Genomic DNA, 23601 nt, shown 5'->3' with positions numbered 1-23601 from the left:
TATCTATACATCACAATAAATAGATGTTTTTTATGCTTTCTAAAATAAACTGACAACATTTAAATAAAATTGGGTGAAGGCACAAAGAAACAGACAGACAGTGTGTTCCTGTACTGAAGCTTTCCTATGTGAAATCTCTGCACATTAGGTATTCATTTCAGCCCCAAAAGCTACTAGCATCGTTTTCCGATTCTATTTGTGTTTGTTGAATAAGTACTCCCGTCCCGGCCACCTGAGAGTGATCCAACCGAAAACGGGAAGTATAGAAAGGCCAGTGGGTGCAAAATGACACAGTCCTGAAAATATGACTCAACTCTATACTACTAGATTGTGAGAATCTTGTGTCTTCCTTACACATAACAAAAAAGTCCAAAAGGTAGCGTATAATATATATTATATATATATATATATATATATTCAACAGGTTTTATCCACTAAAATACATATCCGTTTTCTGTTATCATAAATACCTTATAGTTAATCCATCGTTAGGGCAAATGACACCCTAGAACAGGGGCGGCCCTCCAGCTGCTGCAGGACTACATTTCCCATAATGCTCTTTCAGCTAAGGGACTGGCTGAGGAGGATGGGAGATGTAGTCCTGCAGCAGCTGGAGGGCCGCAGGTTGGACGCCCCTGCCCTAGAACGATACAATGTATAAAAAGTAGCAATATCGTGACACGTCGCTGAAAAATAATTACCCCGAGGTCGCTGCTGGGGGGGGCGGTGGATTGAGGATTGTAGAAGCATCATACCTATAGAGCCATATAGAGCGCCATGTACAAACTCAGGTTAATCTGGGAACCCCTAAACTAGCAGCACCTATAAGGTGGATGGTACAAAGTTTGTACTTGGTAATGTTTGCATGATCATAAGTAGCAGTGTGGTAAAAATGAAGTTTGTTGTTGGAACACCTGTCCTAAGTGTGCCACAGATATAATAAATGATCAAAAATCTACACATTCGCATTAAATTACAAACACTAGTGTGCATATGATCGGCATTTAGCAACACTGCATTTAGTTATAGAGCCCCATCACACTCTGGAGTGCTGTGAACATATAAAACGTACTTCCATCAGCTGCACAAAAACTCCGAAGAAAAAGATCAGGCCTCGTGTAACGGACGCTGGAGACAGCTGCCCGGAGCTTAGATGCCCCTAAATGCCTGGTTTCAGGGAAGCTCCATAGCTTGATACATCAATATTGGAACGACTAAACGGAAATTACCAGGTAATCACCGCGATCTCACACCGAGAGGGTAACACATTCTATAGTACTTCCATGTAAGAACAATATTTCTGAAATCTGTAAAGGTCAGTAACTGTTAGTCGGAAAAAGTGCAGATTTTCATAAAATATTCTTTAAAACGTTGGTTTCACATTGCACAAAAACAGCCATGAGAAAATAGGAACTATGGATTGAGAGCACAGGCTTACAATAGCTTCTATAAAATAAACTATAATAAAGTTCAGGTTCAAAGAGAGATGAGTAGTAGGATGAGGAGGAGGAGACGACCTCTAAAACCAGTGAAACCTGCCAACCACGGCTCATTATAACTGGTGCTACCTACGCTGCTGAAACCGAGAAGAAAAAAAGGTTTAGACGTTTCTGCATTTTTATACGATTAGACCTTCAGAGCCAGGAAGAAAATAAACAGGTCTGCTTTATTTGTAGCTTTACTAGAGAGCGTAATTAAAGTTTTGTCTGGGTGGAATTGCATATCGAAAGTCTAAACAATGAATCTTACATTAAATTAGGGATAAAGACAAAATTCTATAAGCTAATTGTGTGCAGATCGAGCGGTTCTCGCAGTTTTCAAGAAGTAACTGAAATTAAGCAAGTATCCTTTTTTGCAATCTCAGTCCTACCAACACGCAGGCACATGCTTTCCCCACAACCGTACGAGACCACAAATCAGCACACGTGCTTTACACGTATGATCTATAACTCGGGAGATTTTACTCAAGTTCTGTCACTTTAACCCTTTCAGATCACAGATGCACTCCTTACTGGTAACCAAACGGGTTAAACTGTACAGGGCTACCCCTATGACATTTTTCTGACATAACACCGTAGTTGGTTAGGTAGACCCCGAGCAGATGTTAGAGAGTTGGAACAAAGGAAAGAGGATGAGGAAGAAAGATTACATTTATCCACCCTGCGCTTACCTCATGTGTCAGTTCTGCAATCTGATCTTTTAAATCTCGGATATACTGGCAGGAGTCGGAGTTGTTTAATTGTCCTTGGATTTTTCCTTCTTCTTTCTATTTGAGTAATTAGAAAACAGCCTCAGTGACCAGTGCGTTACAAAAGACCCCCCAAATGACGACAGCCATGCCGAACAGTCTTAGTTGGTGGACATTGTCACAGCATTTGGGTTCAGGGTTAATACCGTAGCGAATTTCACCCGAGGAGTATCCCCAACTACAACGGAATTATCGAGAGCCGTCTAACCTCAACGGTGACTTAGATTTCCAGATAACATCTGCAGAAACTCAGCAGTTGCATTCATTTTGAGTTCACCTGAACCCTGAAGATACCCGCAGTCTGAACATTAAACATGAGCTCCGTTACAGTATACATCGTCATAGAACATTAAGAGCTTATACCACAGTGATAAACACTGGAAAGGTGGCCATTATATGTCCTTTTCATGTAGGTATAAATGTTGGCGGAATTTCCCAAATATATACATGGGAAATGGCAGCCACAACCAGGTTTTTCCAAGAACCTAAACAAGCGATTTTGTTTTTTAATCACAGTGTCGGTTAACAGACTTCCCTCAATAGGAATGCAGGTGCAAGTCAAGGCGTCAAGAGAATCTGGTAGGTTAATGTATTCCTCCAGAGTAACCGATTCACATGCACCAGTACACCCAACCCCACCAACGACACTTACACCCCATCTGCCACCACAAGATCAAATAAAAAGAAAAATCCAGTTTAAACACGATGGTTTCCTTCTATTTAAAAAAAAACAACAAAACAGTTTAGAGGAAGAGTAGCGCTTCTCCGACCCACTCCGATAAGACAACTATACCGAAGTCAACAAGTAAACTGCAAACTGTAGTAACTCTGATCCTTCTGCAACCATAAGGGCATGCATAACCAAATGAGACTATTAAAACAAATAAAGCCACTAAAATGGAAAGGGAAATGAACGGCCCCCTCTCCTTTCCATTGCCCCTCTTGCGCATAACTTTGCATTTTACTATTATGAGCCTTACGCGGTTTCCCATCTACATTAATGTTGATGGAAGTATTGCGCAAAAGCACATTATTTCTGATATTTTGGTATTTGTGCCAAGTCTTCCATATTTAACTGGTTTTCAACTTATTAATATATAATGATGATTTCTAATTAATATATAAGTAATGTAGGTTAGCATTAGGTTTATCTCCTGGCTGCCATTGTTTTCCAAAACATCATACGCACAAGCACCAAGCTTGAAGTTCTACTTGTACAATCAATGTGTTGCCAGGATGGGCAATTAAGACAGAGTCATTCTAATGCTTACAACATGGCAGTATGATAGGGAGTCAGGGTGTTTATCTACTAGATCGGACTAGGAGAACGGAGCTTGAACAGATAGAAACGGCTAGACGGCAGGTGCCTGAAAACATCACGCGACAAGCAGAACTATTTAAAAAGGAAACAGCATAATGATTTCAGAAGCAAATCCTTATTAGAAGAGTAATATTTGGTGGGCATTCCCCTGTAACATCCGAACATCTCGTTTCATTCTACCCATCGTAAGAGATTTTGGGGTTTATTTGGTAAATAAAGTTGGCGACTGCATGACTTCAGTTAGCAGAGAAAGAGTTATTAGAGTATGAAACAGAAGAATTTTATGACAGGCATCAATGGCAGCTCTTTCCTTCCTGTGGTTGGTTTCTTAAGCTACGGGGATAGCAGAGCCCAGAGTGTGATGTCTTGGTGAGACTGCATGGAGCGTAAACTGTCCCATAAAATACACAGAAAAGGCTCCGGGTTAATACATTTTATGTGCTACAACTGAACACGACTTATTACAAGCGTTGCAGAAGTTATTATAATAATAGGTATTTCTTGAATGGAATTAGAATAAGTATCTAAAGCATAAGTACCAGGTTTGGCAAGTCTTATCCATTTTTTTATGGCTACGTATATATGAAAAAAATTAGACAGGACTAGCCAAGTTGGGCTACTTTGATGTTGAGGCTAGCTAAGAATTATATGGCCATATAGTGACAGAATCGCCAATATTTATGCGTTAGATAGGTTTTAAATAGGTATGCACTGAACGTTTGCTTTACTTTGGATATTTATTGGTCATGATTGTTCTAGGGGCAACCCGTGAATATGAAATGTGTATGCCTTTTATGTTGGGCCAACTTTGCATGTAGGACACCATGTCTCCTTTCCTCTGTATCCTCCTGAGGAGCTGTAGTGGGTCTTTTGCTAGGTACAACGGTGCCATGTTTATATTTCTATGACAGAATAATCATTTTTAGCAAAATACAATTGCATAAGACTCACAGGGGCACTGTTGACATGGTCTTAAACCATGAACTTTTTTTTTTTTTTTTTTAATTAAAATATATAAGACAACAATATATAAAGCATTTTAGGTAACCCGATACAGGCAGGTCCCAACAGAGAATAAATACACTTACAATCTATACCTAAACCAACCTGTAGCTACAACTGCTGACGAGAACTCTACATTTCTTCTTCCAAATTTCATTTTTACTTGTGTTTTGTGTTGCGAGAGAAAAGCCAGATTATCAAAATAAGATTCTAAGCTTCTATGGGCTTGTCAAATGTGGTAAAGTGTCCTTTCTGTGACTCCCCGGTGACTCATTTTAGTTTTTTTTTTGTAATAATGCACTGGTTTAGAATAAAATATCAATTTCCTGTAAAAGGGTACTCTGAAAAACTCTGCTCTAAAAGACGATTGTGTGGTGTTCTAGAACAAACAGGACCACTTTGGGGCTCTCATTTAGAGGCACATAGTGAATAACATTTACCAGTGATGTGAAAACTAGATTTTTGTGATATATTTCCAAGCATTCTTAAGAAAAAAAAAAAAAGTAAAATTAGAATATAACAGAAAGGGTGTTAAATTAGCAGTCATAACCAACTGATCAGATCTCGGATTTTTTTCCCCCGACACAAAATCAACGTCGGTACGGTTCACATGGATCCACCAGTGCAACAACGTTCTAGCATTAAGAGCGCGTCTACACATGCTTTAAATGCAATCTCGCCTATAACACTAGTTTGACCCCAGTGACACCCTGTTACTTTAGACCGCTAGGAAGACTTGGGGTGAGCAGAGAGGAGGTAATTTTTTTTTTTTTTTTAAATAAAGATAATTCTTTAAAAAAAAAAACACTCTCCACAATCCATGTCCCATAAATCCCTGTTCATTTAGAATGTAAACAACCTTAGCAGTGTTGTTTAGCAACAGAGTCCCACCCTTTTAGTTACATTGCTTTGCCGAAACCAATCATAAGCGCAAGCACATTTCTGTGATGTCAGCAAAGCAGAGCAGAGCATAACAGATCGCTTTCATTGCAGATTTTCCACTCCCCATAGGAAATTATTCGCACATCAAATTACAGAAAATGTCTTAAAAGCGAGGTTTAGCCCATACAAGAGGAGTAGAATCATTTAAGTAGTTAGTAATGTTTGGGGGGGAAACAGTAGGTGGCCCAAAGCCTCTGATATATAAATACATATAATTATTTTAAAATTTTACTTTAAAAAACATTTCCAGGTAAAGGCGATTTTACATCACTGTCAAGACGACCCCTACCAAGATCATTTAAGCATGTTTAAAAAAAAAAAGACTATATAAGCAGCCATATCTCATGGCTGCTAAAATGAACCATAGTTGCCAGCCTCCTGTACGGCACTGCACCTCTGACACAACGAATATATCAGAAAAGGGAAAGTGATTTCATGTAGCAAGCTGAATATTAATGTGGTTTATGCCATAATCGCAATTGCAACATCGCTACCAACTAAATCTAAGAGGAAAGTTATTCCATTTTTAAGATGTTGTAGAAGACAAAATAGTGCATGCAGAATACAAAAGGCACCTAAGTCTTCTATATATCATAAAAGCAAGAAGCAGCTGTAAATGTTTGGGGTAGGAAGACCTTTAGCGGTAACACATAGCAACATATTTATATATTATGTTGTGTATTAAAGGGCTACTTTAAATTCATCCTTACCCCGAACAATGGACTTTTTGAGTGTTCCGGTTCAAAGAGCCATAAAAGGTCCCCCTACTTTAAGAACTCTTACAAAAAAGGATTTTTCTCTCAAAATACATTGAGTAATCTGTGTCTTTTCAATCACACGCTCTTTGAACGGACCCCATAGACCGCTGGGGGGCCCTGACAGTTCATTAATTTGCTCACATTTGCAACATAACTGCACTGCAAACACGTTGCCGAAACGTTTCTAACTTATAACGGCAAGTCACAATTGCAAACTCGGTTGCCATTTTATTTAATAAAACATGTAGTCATCATTTTCTTCTCTCAATAGTATCTATGCTATCATTGTGCACGTGGGATATGAGTCAACTGTGTAGTTTTTTTTTTGTTTTTTTTGCCAAATCCAATTTCAGCCAGATGTACATTTTCCGATATATGCAAAAACCCACAACTGAGATTTATGGTAACATTCTGAAAATCACCAGACAGGTTGTGGCAAGGTAGGAGGGAAGACAGAGACAAAGGGTAACACTGAATTGTCAGTGAACTTTCAAAAGATGAAGAGATGAGCTGCTGTGTTTCTAAGAAGCAGATCCTCCATACGATTCCACCTGCAGTTTGAAAATGTAGGGGTTTATCTACTAAGCAGAACATTTCAATGAGATGAATGCAGAGTATTTCATATTTATTATGGAGCACCAACCAAGCCGTTTTTTGCAACAGAAACGGAGGTTGGTTCTTTGAAAAAGTAGATTTTCATCTGAACACACATGAAGCTCTGCATTTAGCAAATTCTTGCAAACACAGAATTGGACAGTAGATTAAAAAACAAAATAAAAAACAAAACAAAAAGACCTTAAATCAGTCCTGTCTTAGATTTAGGATAGCTTTATGCCTATTCCGTTCATGTTTAAATTATCTGCTTAGGTCCAGTTATTACCAAGCCCCCCCCCCCAAACCAGATACAGTGGGCTCGTAACATGCATTCCACTGACAAGGCACGATATTAAATAAATCACTTTACTGCACCAATGGATAGTAAATGTTTGTACACACAGTGTAGTAATCATATGTCGGAGGTATCAAGAACATAGATCACCTCCTGTGTGACCCACGACACCTCCGAAAGTCGTGGAATGGAGTAAGAGGCAGGCGTGGGTTTCTACAAACTCCTCTGTGGTCGTGTCTGGTAACTAAGTAATGTATTTTCCGGTCTCAATGGTTCATTTACAGTTTCACAAACTAATATGGAAATACTGCAGCAAGCATATATGATATTCTGAACATACTATATACGTCGCTGAATTAATAAGTGACTGTTTGGAACCCATGAGTACACTGTGACCCCAGGCCCTCAACGCACAAAGACCAACACTGGTTTAACGTATAGCGCATTCTGTAATTAACCTGGGCTATGGTACATATAGATAGTCTGTTCCCTTTCCTTAGGCTACTACATGTTAAGTAAAGGTCTGCGTGTCTGCAAGCGCTTGACTTAAAACACGGCCTAGACATCGACATCTTAGGAAACTTCCTTTATTTCCACTCTTGGTTAGCCTTTTGTGTTTCTTTTGAACAGACAATGTAATATTGTGAGAATTCGTCTGAACTTTGGGGTTTTGCTCTTCCTCAAAACAAAAAAGGTGTGTTTTCATATAACACGTGACAAACATAACACGAGAAAAGCTAATTATGATTAGTAAATCTCACATGACCACGGTTTTTTCTCACTAATGTACCGTATTGGGAGCAACCTCGGCTTCAATAGAGAATCCACTCAGTCACCCAAGTGATTTTTAAATTAAATGTTATTTAAAGAACGCCAGATTATATAAATGCTTATAGCTCGTATCTTGCTTCTCAACAATATGTACCAATTAAATTATAATACTATATTAAACCAGGCTTAGAGAACGCTCTGTCTCTTCCGCTTGCTGGACTTCCACTCCTATGGTTTTTAACAACACATCTGAAAAGAGGCAATGAAACGGCCCATTACAGCTGGGCCAGGATGGACTCCAGGTCCTACAATGGTCAGCCAGCCAACAATAAAGATGCCTCAAAGTTTCCAAACCAAGATTTTGAACAAAAGTGCGTCTCCTACAGGCAGATATTCCAGTTATTTTGGTACACCTAAGATATTCATTGTAGATCTACACATAACCAACGGTGGTACCTGAATCTCCAACTCTGCTATATGTTGCTGAAGTTCAGCTACTGCTGCAATACTGTCTGCCTCCCGAAGACGTACGGCCATTACCTCTTCCTTGTTCTGGAAAAGAATACGATCGCAAAGGTACATTAAAAACAGAATGTGATAGCAGTTTATTATTGTATATTATCCATCTGACATGACAGTTTACAAGCCATATGTTTTCAGGGACAGGCAGTGGGGGTACAGCAGATCTCTCCAGCCTACAGTGCAACCACGGTCTTTAATACGGTCACGACTGTGAATGTACAGCCCTGTTTATAATTCACAACGTATGATGCCCTAATGCCGACATAAGATATGGGGTAACAGTTGATACCTTAAGTTTTACCTTTTATCATTGGGCCGTCGTATGTATTTGTGCTGCATTTTTTTTTTCATTTTTTTAAGTTTTAAACCTTGTTTTACTGCTCAGAGAAAAAACTGCCACAATCAAGCATTTTTCTTAGCATGGTTTATACAGTTCACACTGAGGGTATATCCAAATGTAAGTATGCCAAAAGGATATAAATCAAGGACTCTATCTTTACATGATATGCAAGTTGGTTTGCATGCTCTCTGACTGCACATCATTTTAGAATAACTAGATGAACATATATTTTCCATGAAATGACAGAATATCTGTTACACCAATATGCATGTTCCAAAGGTAAAAGAAGCGGGACATTTATGAAAAGCTTATAATCGCCAACAAATCACTGAAATATATCCTGCAGAATAGAATGACTTTATATTCACTAGTGATGGCTCCCCACATTGAATAATTTCTGTCCTTCCACTTTTGCTTTCTGTTCTGCATGATTTCCCCACTATTGGGAGACGTGATCTCTACTGGTTCTCTCCTTCCACCTGAACTTCTCCCAAAAAAAAAAAAAGTTATTCCTGCGTCATGATTTCAATCTTAAGCACTCTAAATCCTCTTCACTGCATCTGGTGAAGCAATCACAATGTATGACTAACATCGGTGGTGCATCAAAGCGGTTGAGGGGTGTTTATACAATGTCTGCAAAACGATCACCAAAAATATACATACAGTAAGGGAACTCTTTGGAATTACCTGGTTTCCTACATTAATAGTTCCTAAAACGTGACGCATTTTTTTTAGATTCATAGGCTTATTTTGCCTCCAGGGAATTCAGAATTCAATAAAAAAATAAAACCAGAAAACCAATTCTACGTGAACTGCGTCACTAGCATCAGGAACCAGAGGAAGCTTAAATGAATGACTCCATCATAAGAGATCTTTTAACATGACATTCATGACAATGTGGAATATAATGATGGGTTTGCAGTGGATAATATCCTAATTGTCTGGGTTCTTTAAACTGTATAATTGAAAAAACACAAAGGTTACAGGATGTCCAATTTCCTTGTGTATGTATATGTAATATGCAGTCAGATCAGAACAGTATGTAATATCTTTTCATCGTATAGATCTAACTTTAAAGGCTACACTGTATGTGCTGCATCTGCCTGCCATAAACTTACCTTGCACTCAATCTCAGCTTGTTTGCGTTTTGCCTCACTCAGCTGGGCTTGCAGGCCTTTGTTCTGAGCAGATATATACTGCACTTTCCCTTGTAGATTGCAGACCTCTTGCTCAGCTCTTCGAAGCTGGTTGCTGTTTATCTGGTTCTTAAACAGAGAAAAAAAAACAAAAAAAAAAAACATACTAATACGTGACGAGTCATAACAGATTCTTAGGTTAAGATGAAAATATTCTGTAACATTAAAGGGACACTGCATCCATCATATGCCCTTTAATGAATACGAGATTGCTTTAAATTCGTGTGGTGTCCCATTACAAATGCAGGCAGTGTTTCTGTAACCCCCACACATGCATTATTTGCCCACGTCAAAACTATTTGCGTGTGGCCATTGAGACGGCCCCCCCATGTGTATATGCAGAAAGAGATTTTATTACTAAAGTACACAAAAAGTGTACTTTAACATGGATACATTACATTTGAAGACACATGCAGCATGATACTAAATGCACTAAAAGAAAATAAAAATACCGTATTTATCGGCGTATAACATGCGCCCTCCCCAGGACCGGAAGCGAGGGACACGTGGCTGTAAATCATGCAGCTCTAGGATTCACGCAGGTAGGGTTTCAGCTTCGTATTTTAGTTATAAAAGTGTGTGTTATACGTCGATAAATATGGTATATGGGCCAGTGCTTATAACTTTTAGCAGGTGTAACGATATGCCTAGAGCAGGCTAAAAACATTTTACATGCAGTTTGAAAACCTGACCAATGGAGCCCTCTAGTGGCCAAAGGCAAGCATTAACACTAAATTGAAATGAATCTGTGCAGACATCATTATTTTTAGTATTTACTATAGCACCTTTCGTCCAGCGGTACTCAAATCGCTTTTAGCTACGCTCAAAGAATTGACCAAACGGACAGCTGACCCTGCCGGGATTCGAGGTTTTAACAGGCTCTGCAGCGAGGGCATTTACCAACGGCAGGATAGTATGTTTGTATAGTATGTATGTTGTCTAACAAAGGGTATTCTACCTGCGTTTCCATCTCCATCATTCGTTGCTTCATCTCTCTTAACTCCACGTGCCTTTCTGCTTCTCTCAGGCGTACATTCATCAACTCGTCCTGCAGCTCATTAACAGTATTCTTCTTCGGAGGGTCTTTCCACCTGCCAGAGGTGCGTGCTAGATGGCGCTGCAATTATAGGATGTACAGATTTGTATCAGTAGTATCATGTATAGTTTAGATTGCAATCCATATCAGCACTTTGTGTAATATACATGTGCTGCAGTTGGCAAATCAATTGTATCCATGGTAACACAAAAGCCCCAAATACCTGCAGTTTCTTTCAACAGAGCATCATCAGTGCCATCATCCATAATATAAAAGAGCAGTATAGATTAATGAACTATGTACATGTTGAGCATGTGTATATTGCATTATAATATATTCATGATTATACAGAAACACATTTCAAATAATTGAAAGACCAGGTACATAACGTTTGAAAAGCTCTAATATTTCTAAAATCTACAATATGCACATTTGTCACAAGAGACTCAATTCAGAAAAAGTTCAGAACAGTTTAAGGGAATCTCACCATGTTATGAGTCTTGAAAGCTTGCAATCTATATTTACTCAGTTAGCCAATAAAGGCATCATTCAAACTCCACTTGTCTTCCATGTTATGAGTGTCAAGCATCTAGCAGGTTTTCCCATTGAAATTTGAGGGCTTCAGAGAAGCTAGAAGTACCTGCCAATGCTCCTCCAAATCTTTTACTTGATGCTTCAACTCCTTCAGTGCCATAATTGCTTCAGCCTCACGCAACTTCACAGCAATCAGTTCCTCCTGAAGTCTCACAATGTTGTTCTCATCAGGTAGGGAGTTATTTCTCTAGTTAACAAAAACAAGGAAGACTTTACAATCAGATGATAAATGTGACAATTGAGGAGCTCAAGTTCAAATGCTAAGAGGCCTCTAATGTCCACACAAAAGTTGCTGTAATAAATCTCAGGGAAATATTAAGGGACAGCAAAGAAATTCTAGAACTTAAACCACCGTGTTATAATATCAAGAGGCAGTCTTAAGAGGACAAAACATTACTCTGGTTTAAAGCTAGATGTATCAATGCTCCGGAACAGCAGCACCGGACGTTCTTCCATTACATCATTGCCCATGGTACCAGTTATCGCCAACTATTACCATTTCAAGCCCATGATAATCCGTTATATCCATATCCCACATTCTCCGGACTATCATCCAAGTGCACAAATCATTTGTCTCGTGTATCGTGACATGGAACGATACTGAACTAAATCTTTCATGACACCAGGAAGTGCCGAGTGGGACAACGTCCAACCTTAATCCAGCGAGCGAGCTATGACGGCACCCTATGCTTAAGCCCTATTCAGTGTGACCAAAAAATCCACAGTGGCATGATATATATATATATATATATATATTCTGTTATTTGTTTTTATGGAAGCGCTACAGACATGGCCCACCTTCTCAATGTCCAGTATTTTGTCCTGCATTTCTTTCATTGCACAGAGGGATTCGGCCTCTTTCAGCCTGGCTTGAACGAGTTCTTTTTCCAGCTGTAGAACAAAGTCTTCAGTGTAGCGAGGATTACATTTATGCTGAAACAACAAGGAAAATACATATGCTGAAAATTCTTGTAACAGAGCAATTAAATCTGTGTCCAACGAAGAAACATTTTCTAGAATTTCCTTCAAGGACAAACCCTTCTTCCTGAAAGATTCTCATCTACACTGGCAAGCTATATCCTATGCAATTAGCTTCAGACATGTAAGTGTTACTCAAGTTTGAATTTATACTTAATTTATTCATTTTCCCAAACACTCGGTTTGCCACCGACGAGATGACCTTCTCTCTTGTGAAGGCGATAGATAGTAGGCTCATTAGTATTATGGTATCTACAGTAGATGACAGGATGATACAAGGACATGAACAAGGGCTTTCTGAAAATCAGGTCAACTAGAAAACTCATAACGACAAATCATGATAAATCATGATTACTTAGAAATAAAGCTATTTCGGTGTCAATTGTCACAGAAATAGCTTAAACCTAAATCATGCTAAGAACACAATATCATGCAATGTAACATCTCTAGAGAGACCAAAAACACACACACCTATATATCATGCATATAAACACGCACCTCGAATGTGTGTTCTTTGGTCTGCATAGAGCAGGGGCGTCCAACATGCAGCCAGGGCAACCGATCTTACGCGGGCCGCACCTCGAGCCCCGCTACTTACCTGTGGGAGGGTCTTCTGTACTGCATAGAGGAAGCGGAACCTAGCAGAGTTCACGTGACATCACATGACTCTGCTCCAGTCCTGCTTCCTCTGTGCAGTACCAGAGAACGCAGAGGGAGGCCGCGCCCTCCGCTGAAGTCTGAGCGGCATCGAGGAGCTGCAGTGCAGGTAAGTGGGTGGGGAGGGTGTTTGAATGAGAATGCGTGATTGAGGGAATTAATCTGTGAATGAATGAGTATATGAATGAATGAGTGTGTGTGTGTGTGTGATAGCATGGATGTGTAAGTGCTGGAACCTAGGCATGATGGGACCGTGATTGATGTTAGCAATCACACTCCTATCATGCCAGGTCAGCCAGTACATGCTGAAACCTAGCTAGCTGCCTCCTTGTGTAGTGATGCTGCCAGCAGTATGGGGTCTGCACATCACAGCCACCCTGTACCAGCATGTACTGGCTGACTTGGCATGATAGGAGTGTGATTGCTAACAGCAATCACAGTCCCATCGTGCCTAGGTACCAGCCTTTACTGGTTTACCTATCATGCCAAGTCATAATGCTAATTTTTTGGTCCAATTGTGGTGGTCCTACTTTTATTAAAAATGTTAGTTTTTATTAATTTCGTTTTTAATTATCCTGAATTTGTAGTCACAAACCTTTCTAGGCCCAGAAATCAGTGAGAGTAAAAGTAAAGGTTTTGTGTCATTTACTTTATTTTAATCTGCATATTTTATTAAAGGCCATATTTTCTCACAGTGAAAAATGTGCCGCCCGCGCACGGATACAATTCTGATGAAGTGGCCCACTGCAGAAAAAACTTGGACACCCCTGGCATAGAGGGAGGTGGGAAATTGCATTATATGATGTATATAAAATACTGTTCCTTCTTAGCTTCCAGTTGGGGAAGGCAAATCACACAACTAGTTAACCGTCCTTTAGGTCCACGGTAAACAGGACTGGATGTAATTTCCAGCAGTACGCTCACCTAGTGCTTATAAATTTGGTATAAGAAGAACTACAATACAGAACACCAAAAGTGCGCAGAACTCAGAGCAGCAGATCTCCCTGGTGTAATATCACAGTCACTCGATAGAGAGAAGAAACCATGTTGGTGTTCGTAAAGAATGGAGAGTATTTGAATGAAAGTTTGCAGAACTCTGTTCTAGAGTTTGTCTTGAATGAGACCTACTTATTAATAAATCACCAGAATCAGGAATCTGCACACACACACACACACACACACCACAGGAACTCAGGTGCTTAGCTGTGCAAGGAAGGGCCAGCTCCCCAGTAAATCAAAATAGAAAAAGGCTCCAGGCACTCAAGGGTTCCACTCAGGCAGGTTTATTGAAGGAGAAGGACAACTACTTATTAATAAAAACATTTTAAAGCTTCTATGAATGAATGGATATGCATTGAGAAAAGTAACATTTCAGGTATTATGTATATACTTTAAACAGTGTATTTGATTGTTATGTTTTTCCAGTCAGTCGAAGCTACCGAGATGGCCACAGAGCTACCGGCAGCTCCCAGGCCTCCTGTTGGGACACTTGCTTAAAATCTCATAGGTGACAACAGCGTGTGGAGCCAATTAGATTAGTAATTGTATCTATAACAGCTCTCCCACGTAATTGTAGTATACTGGCCCTCTCTAATGCACTCTTAATAGATAATGATTAAGGCTGACAGGAGTTGGTTACATTTGTTGTCACAGTAATGTAACACACAGCATCATTTCGAGTGATCTAGGCTTGCTTCCTGCTAGAAACCATGTAATTGACCTTACCCCATGTATAATGAATGTTAATATTCTATTACACAGCATCAGAAGACAGCGGCTCAAGATCCAAACACACACACTGTCACCGAAATGGAAGTTACCTGTTCCGTTCACTATGTGTGAAACATCAATGGAGAAGGATGCTCTAATGGCAGTACCTGAATTTACTAAAAAGTCACTCCTAGGTCAGGTAATGAGAAAAAAACAAACGCCCAACCATGTCTAAAAGCCTTAGGGATACTATTTCATGCCTCCATTTGAAGAAACCAAGGAAAGTGATAATTCCAGGATGGCTGTAGAGGACAACATATACAGACTAATTCCATGAATAAAAAAACCAAAACACTATGGCGGCATCCCTTATGGATGGGAGTTATATTTATTTAAAAAAAAAAAAAAAGGTACTTTCTTCTATTGTTTTCTTTTTAGAACCAGGACTTGGTATCCTTGGTATTTTGACAACCTGGAACTGAAAGCAGAGGGGTTTTTTTCTTCCTAAAAAAGGGACCAAAAAAAAAAGTCCAACAGGTTTTTTTTTTAATCAAATGTGCTCCTTTCCTTTTCCCTAGCATTTGTGGAACTCTGGTAACTTACAGAACTATCAATGTAAAGAAACAGAAACCTACACAACATGAAGAACATGGAAGCAAAAGTAAATAAAATGCAAAAAAGTGGTAAAGGGGAAACTTGAAAATTCTAATGGAACATAGAGACTAATCAATATATTATTACATAACTGCCTGAAAGTTATCTTGAGTTATAATGTATATTGAGAATAAAAAACACATTGGAGGGGCATCTTTCAATGGTCATAAATACACATCGAATTAGGAAACATATGCATATACTTTCCACTGATGAAACACCATAGAATATCTGAAATAATACAAAGTCACGAATACACATCATATAATTACTGGGGAGCAAGAACCCCCCGCAAACATAAGACCACAGAACAGCTTAATGCCCCTCTCTCAAAGCTTTTCTATTAAACCCAGGAGCAGTATGCATGTATCAAAGCTTGTTTGTTCTTTGGTAGCTTAAGTCTAATTAGGGATTCCATGCAGGCCTTTAATAGAAGAAATCTATACATTCTACAGGACAGACTGTGAATTCTACAATACTTGACAAAGAATGTCTTTAGTACGCGCATGCGCTCTTCATGGGGCGGGCTGGACTTGCACAATTTATAGATATTTACTTTTCAAAGGCCGGTATGGGAACCCTATGAGTTATATAACATAAGCCAGAGGTTGGCAGCCTATTCCTCTTCAGTAGGTGATCAACTACAAATCATACAGTTTGATCCTCACCCAGCACAACAGCTCCACACTTTAAGGATTCAGGATAACTTTACAGTCAGAATAAGTCCATGCAATAAAAATTTTACGTATTACCAATAGTTAAAATTGGTATTTCCTTTAAAGGAAAATGCATAAAACATATTTGAGGATTAAACACATTATGGCAATCATTAAAGGGACAATGCAGTAATCATATGCACCAGAACATCTTATCCTCCCTCCGATGCTAACACCCCCTCAACAGTTTCTCTCAATGTGTTGATGGTGCACTTATGAGCCTAGACTTTGACCCTTCATTCATCGCACATCCAGGCAGTCTCAAAAACACGGCTGTCTACATGTTACGAACATTGCCCACATTGGCCCATTCGTAACGTAATTGCGGATGAACCACTTTGAACTAACTGTAACTACGGTCTTAGCTGGTCTACCTCCCATGAATTCTGCTGCAAGACTTCTTTCTTACCCGTCATTTTACTAAGACCCCCCGCCCCTCTGTCATTGTCTTTTCACATCAGGATTCAATGTATCCTTCTTACACCTCCTCACCAATCTCCAAATACACTATCCTTGGCACTTGCATTAACTGGTTGTGTTAAGCACTGGGCTTTAGGTTTTCAACAAGATAACTAGTAGAAGTCAAGAAATGTTCACTGTACTACAGATCACATAGTTTTTAATAAACCAGGACCCATATAGTGGGTTTTCTTTTCACCGAGATCAAGTTTTAGAGTATGTATTAGCGGAGAAGCGGCCATATTGGTTTCTCTGGCAAATGAATATGGACAGGCTAGAGAAAGGCTGGGGTTCTTCTAATCAGAATTCAATCAAATTGAGAAAGGTGCATGCAAACATTTCTAGAGCATGAACAAAAGTACATAAAAAGACCCCAAGGATTGTAGATAAAAACAATGCACAAATAAGTATTCAGGTTGGAAATGACACTGCCAGCTGTCTTACCAATTGCCGATGTTGCTGAAGCTCTGTGATGGTATTTCGGGCCTGCTCCAGTTTATTACTGGCATCATCACTTTGCTGTTTGATGGTGGCCAGCTCCCGTTTTATGAGGTAGTTTTCCTCTGCCTCCTGGGCCCTTGTCACTTGTCCCTTTGGACATAATTTTAAGGTTTAAAGCAATCCAGCTCAAAAAAACGGGTGGAAAAAAAAAAGGAACAAAAGCCTCCCTTGTAAGGGTTTTGCCAGTCGGCAAATACATTCTTCAGGAGCTTGGATACTTGGAGTTATTAAAAAGTAAAAATTATGGTTTATTGGAAGATGAACAAACAAATTAAAATGGAGCAAGCACGATGGGGATGATGTCTGGCATTCCCGTTAGGGCTTAGTTCATGCAAAACGGATGAGCTGGATCATGCAATGGAGTTAGTTTATTTTTTAATAAAAATTCAATTAGGGGGGGGTTAATTCTTTTGCACGGGGGACTTCTAGTTTTTACTAAAATTCCAAAAATGTTAGCGAGGAACTGGATTAAGGCAACGTGCAGTAGTAAGACAAAATACAGATAAATGGGTAAGGTGCATGTTTTTTTTTTCTTTTTAATTATTAGAAAATCAGATTAACCAATTTGTTAATTTAGGGTAAAAATGCATAAGGACAATACCTGGATCAATCTATCAGCGAGGGCTGCACTTTCCTATGAAAAGGAAAAAATGCAGAAAGGAATTTCAGAAGATACAAAGATGTAAAAAGAGAAAGGGGAAAAAAAAATACATTTCTGCAGGTCGTGCCAAATCAAAAGATACTGAAACAAAGACAGAGGCTATTTATGGTGATGCGCGATGTGACAAACTGCGTGAATTATAGCCAGCCGGGGGAACCTCGGAATACACATCCTAAAAAAAACCTCTTAATTTGATGTATAAAAAATATATATAGATTTCTTTTTAAAATTTTATACACACGCATTGTGACTTATGGCTATTAAATTTCTGTGATATATTAATCCTCATTAAAAACTCCTAGAAAATTATATCGTTGGAAAGACCTTTCAATTGGGGTATATAAAAAACGAATTGAGACGATTTGAAGAAAATAAAAACTTGAGATAGTGAGAACAACGTAAGCATGGCATAAAATAATAAAAAGTACATAGATTACATGCCATTTTCCAAGCTCCATGGACTTTACCACGTTTGTTTTTTCCACACAAAGCTTTAGGAACCAGTGGCCTGTTTCGGTTCAGTGTGCATATACAGCATGTGAAACACTAGATGGGTTCCCACGTGATTTTTATTTTGTTCTTGCCTACACCAAAGCCTGACATAGATTAGGGAAAACCCTTCAAGCTTTTATTTGAATACACATAGCGAAACCAGTCTGGACAGAGATAATACCGTCCTTGAATATGAGAGAGTTGGCTAAAAATGAAAATGTGTAATATTCGAACATCACGGAATACCAGTTTCACCGTGCAGTCTGGGGAGAAAAGATCCCGATTGCACGGTTGCCGTCATTGTGGAAAAAGACAAATACCTGTTTTTTGTTTAATTATTGTTCATGAAGGCATGGCTAGAACAGGAAATTTTGAAAGATACCGTATAGCTTCGGCCCATCTAGTCTGCTCATTTCCCTGGTCTTTATGTTATATTCAGGATATTGTTATGCTAACAGCACATACATTTAAATCCCTTCACTGATTAGCCTGTACTGCTTTGTCCGGAAAGAATTCTTAATTCTACACTGATCTCTAATAAAAGACTAAATACATTCCACTCTGTTGCTATAGCGATACGAACACTTTTCCTACTTTTCGTACCGATATACCCCTGTTGAGCACAATATGACCAATGGTGATAGTTTTGGTTGATAAAAACAAACATCTAGGTGATATGTTTTGAGGTAGGAAGGGCGAAGGAAAATATTACTAACATCATTCATTTTAGGCTGAATTGTTAAGATTTTAGCAAATCTTATTAACAAGTTTAGTACATGTAATAAATCTGTGTACTGTTGTGTTTACTAGGAATACTCGTATAACTGAATGGTGTATATATATCAATGAATGCCCATTCCGATGTAAATTACTACTAGTATTTAGTGGAAGCCAATTCTGTCAGCCTTAGGAGGAGTGTGGAGATAAAGACATGAAGTTAATAGTTATGCAGTATTTACTCACAGAACGCACTTCCTTTAAGGTGAAATAGTTTTTATTTGGTGTAAATATTTTGGGTCTAAAAAATTACAGATAGAGGCTCCATAGATAAATTATAAAAAATGGCTCAGGCAAGAAGCATTTTATCCTCCGACTAGCTGCTTACATTGTTGGTTTCAAAATTAGCAGAAGCAATGTTGTAACATATCACACCAAAGAAGACATTTTCCTAACTAAAAGATATAAAACCACAGATTTTCAATGTAAACACACATGGGATGGATGAGCAAAATTTGGCAGACCAAACTATTTTTTGGTCCTTGGTTTTGTCTTACAGTCTTTCCCACCTCTACTGGAAGGCTGATCCACTGTCTACCAACACCCTTAGTGAAGTTTCATCTGAATAGAAATAACGTACTACGCACCGGCCTAATATATTAATCGCCGCTACAGAGGTGCAGCATTTTTGGCAGTAAAAACATTAAATCCACAATCTTCTCCAAGAATCATTTTCTTCTGGAACAGTGGCTGTGCCATTATATATATATATATATATATATATATATATATATATATATATATAAAGCGGACTCGTCAGGATCAACGCACAATAAAATATACATGGAGCAGGTTAAAAGATTATAAAGCTACATGCAATTCAATTCAGATGTCAGGCCATCAGATTCACCCTAGGGTAGGGCAAACATTTGACAGGTTTGATGCTGGGTCTCTGTTAATGAGAAGTATGCCCCGAGGACTTTAAGGTCATCTCTGTCTTCTAACACAAGTTCTTATGCATGACATGCAAATGACTTACAATCACAAAGAGGTGCAAGTGACCTCACGACTCATTCAAAACAAAAAATAAAACCTATGTAGCAATGTTTTTCTCTCACACAAGCATGAGACAGAAGGATTCAATGTTTCTATTGTTGTATATTATTTATAAGGGAACATGTAGCTTTTCAGAAGGAGAATATATATATATATATATATATATATATATATATAAAATCATAAAGTGAACAAAATGTATACACATATCTTACTTTCTCCAGAGTTTCAATACGTTGTTTCAAAAGCCTGTTCTCTGTACGAAGCCTCTGGGGAAATTAAAACAAATTCAACATTAGTAACAGTTTTCATGTGACGCCAAACAAAATTAATTGAAATGCATATGGGGCAAAATATCAGAAAAGCTGAGGCAACGCTGAAAAGATGAGTCCAGGTCCAGGGATGCCAGTGAGTTAAGCAAGTTAAACGTGTTGGATTGTGTTCTTTAGATCATTACATTGTGTATTCATTTCACATACAGGAGGCACACGCTGTACATCACATGCCCGTCTGTCAACATCAGTGAATTTAACATCCACAACTTTATACCTTAAGGACATATAGACTCTGGGATTTAAGGCTTTTGAACTAATTGCCATAATACAAAAATGCACACACTGCAGTACGTAATGTTTTGAAACATTAAAATTTCTCTCTATGCACCATACAAACAAAACTAATCTACAAAGCATTTTATTGGGGTTCTATGGGTATATAAGGGCCTTGTAGATCACTGCAGTATACACGGAGTTGGGGATGTACACGCATGATGTCAGCCATCGCTCTGCACATTCCTTACTAGCCGGCACTTTCAGCGACCACTGCGTTTAACATGCAGGGCATCGGTGAACGGTCAATCAACTATACCCACTGTAAAGAACAGAACACAGGCCCCCAACAACAACAGAGAGGGCCGGGGGATAAGCAGTGAATGTCTACCAAGTGTCAGAGCATGAAACATCTTAACAGCAGGTTCACTTACAAACCGCATTAAAATAGCTAGCAAGAAACCAAATGGAGCAAAATGTAAGTATCGCATTGTAATCATACTGAAAGGTGACACTCTACTTACTGATTTACAAATGTATATTAGAAGCTTGCACTAAACCCTTCTATAAGGAATTCTTTAATTAACCAAAATGTCTAATTCATATTTGTTGCCAGGGTCACTTGTTCTGTAACACAAAAGCAGGCGCTGAGGCTGGGGACTGAAATTTGTTTTTGCTTAATGACCAGTGTTTTGTCTCAGTGGAACAGCACCTTTAACACTTTTTTTTTAAAAACAAAATGCAAAAAGCTAAAAACTTACTTTGATCTCAACTTGTTCCTCCATTTCCTTTGTTTTAATGGTAGTGTACTCCTTCTCTAACCTACAGGAAAATAGCAAATATATTGACAGACCTCTTTTTATAAAGCCGTTTCAGATTGGAAAGACTCACTTATTTGTATGTTGGTTTTTTGTTTTTTTTTAAATAACCATGCCTATGTTAAAATAACTTGGGTTGTGCTTCTGATACTTCCTTTAGGCTATAATTAACCAAAGACGGGCAGAAACCAATTACTTTCAACAAGCCGTCTTAAGGACACTGGTGTCCTCGTACAGACAAAGTACATGCCTGTTAATACCTTCTGTGTTTTGACCACAAACCACTTACAATACATGATATATAATGGTCGGGTCAGATGAGGAATGCAGAGCAAATATATCCAAGTAAATGGTTCATGGAGAATATTTAAGATTCAATAAATAAAAGGAAGCTTGTGTATCATGGAGAAAAAAATAATAATTCCCCTGACCCTACCTGTTGGAATATTATGTGTTAATTTACTGCAATAAACATAATTTCAAGCATAATAGATAATGTACATGTTTAAATTGGCTACTAACAGCATATGAACAGTTACACATTTGACACCTTGATCATCTCGTCACAGATTTGAAATGGAATTTATCCTATCACTATCCACGTGTGTAAAACATCTGCAGCTATTTCATCTATAACGAGAATAAGCAAAAAAAAAAAAAAATTGTTTCATACTCTTACCGTTTCATCTTTTTTGCATTGTACTTGACTTGGTAAGCCACTTGAATTAATTTGTCTGGACCCCCATCAAATTGACGTGGAATAACTCTTTGAAATTGCTGAAAGAGTTGACATAACGTTAGTTACACAAAAACCACCGTGCAGGATCCCGCTAAGAACCTTAAAGGAAACATGAATATTTGGGGAACTTATGAAAAAAAAAAAGTTTTTTTTTTCCCCCCTTCAGGAAAATAAAGCATAAAAATACAAAAACCTTATATGGTCATACACTATATACAATAAAAAACACAAGTCGCTAGTACAACTATGTAGCCTTTGGCTAGCAGTAATTTTACCTTGTATATGTGCACAGTGGAAGTCTTTAGGCAGGGCACCAAATCCAAAAAGTTTTAAGAATATGAACAGATATAGGACAGTAACAGCTGAAACACACTTCTATGGCTAACCTGTAACATCCCTTCCATATCAAGCTGCATAAGCTCTGCCTGATTCATCTGGAGAACAGCGAGCCCAGCTCGAAAGACGATCTCCAAACCCTGGACAAACAGAAGCATAATAATCAACTTTAATGCAAGAAACAAACTATCTCATCTAAACCTATTACATCATTTCTGCTTGTTTTTTAGGTTATTTGATTTAAACATCTGAAAACTGGAGAAGCTGGTATTGCGGTAGGAAGTCTAATTTAAAGTATTTAAAAGCGTAGATCTGGATGAAACTAGCATAGAGTGTGCAGTTATAACGCGGACCTGGCTTTAGCGAGTTAAAACTTTACGTAATGCCGCTCAGAACAGCCAACTCCAATACAATTTCAGAGCTATGTGGGATAAGTTTATCTCAAAGGGTCCCAAGGTGCTGAAGCCTAGTCTGTCAACATAAAGCAGGGTTCATTAATAAAACATGGCATATTAATTAGGTGCGGAAGGTTTATTTTCCATATAAACAGAGGCTCATTAGTCTATCACACATGATAAAGTACCCAAAATTATGCACATGGCTGCTCACCTCTGACATAAAGATATCAAATATTCTTGTGGCAACTGGTAGTGGGAAACTAGTAAGAAAAATAGTCAGGAACCAAGACGACGCATACATAGAGGTATGGAAACTCTGGGCCTGAAAGTGCACGTAAAGTTCGGGTAGCTGCTCCTGAAAAGAAGACAGGGAGGTGATATCAACGGAGGATTGACACATCATTAGCAAGCAGATGAAAGCGCTCAGTTTCTGAATAATCAGTTATGCTCAAACAGAATTAATAATGTATACAGAGACCTATGTTCAAAACACAGATCTAAGTTGAATACACAAGGTTTGTGTAAAATAAGCTTTTTTGCAA

At 38.5% G+C, this 23601-nt stretch overlaps 1 protein-coding gene across 1 annotated transcript in view; it reads right to left on the bottom strand.

The window, feature by feature from the left end:
* Positions 1 to 23601, bottom strand: part of LOC149279438 (ecotropic viral integration site 5 protein homolog) — a 36525-nt gene that overhangs the window by 3540 nt on the left and 9384 nt on the right. Inside the window, exons 6-18 of the mRNA XM_089501181.1 lie at positions 23271 to 23414; positions 22712 to 22801; positions 22266 to 22363; positions 21530 to 21590; positions 20436 to 20489; positions 17896 to 17928; positions 17238 to 17384; positions 12418 to 12552; positions 11666 to 11806; positions 10948 to 11106; positions 9912 to 10058; positions 8388 to 8483; positions 2171 to 2266 (exon numbers count right to left, since the gene is read on the bottom strand). Coding sequence (XP_089357307.1) covers positions 2171 to 2266; positions 8388 to 8483; positions 9912 to 10058; positions 10948 to 11106; positions 11666 to 11806; positions 12418 to 12552; positions 17238 to 17384; positions 17896 to 17928; positions 20436 to 20489; positions 21530 to 21590; positions 22266 to 22363; positions 22712 to 22801; positions 23271 to 23414 — 1401 coding nt within the window. The remainder of the gene's footprint in view (positions 1 to 2170; positions 2267 to 8387; positions 8484 to 9911; positions 10059 to 10947; positions 11107 to 11665; positions 11807 to 12417; positions 12553 to 17237; positions 17385 to 17895; positions 17929 to 20435; positions 20490 to 21529; positions 21591 to 22265; positions 22364 to 22711; positions 22802 to 23270; positions 23415 to 23601) is intronic.

The sequence above is a fragment of the Sceloporus occidentalis genome, unplaced genomic scaffold, assembly GCF_023333645.1.
Source record: "Sceloporus occidentalis isolate IW3139 unplaced genomic scaffold, rSceOcc1.0.p SCAF_166, whole genome shotgun sequence".
NCBI lineage: Eukaryota > Metazoa > Chordata > Lepidosauria > Squamata > Phrynosomatidae > Sceloporus > Sceloporus occidentalis.
The sequence above is the reverse complement of the archived record's forward strand: the minus strand, read 5'-3'. Positions and strand labels throughout refer to the sequence as shown.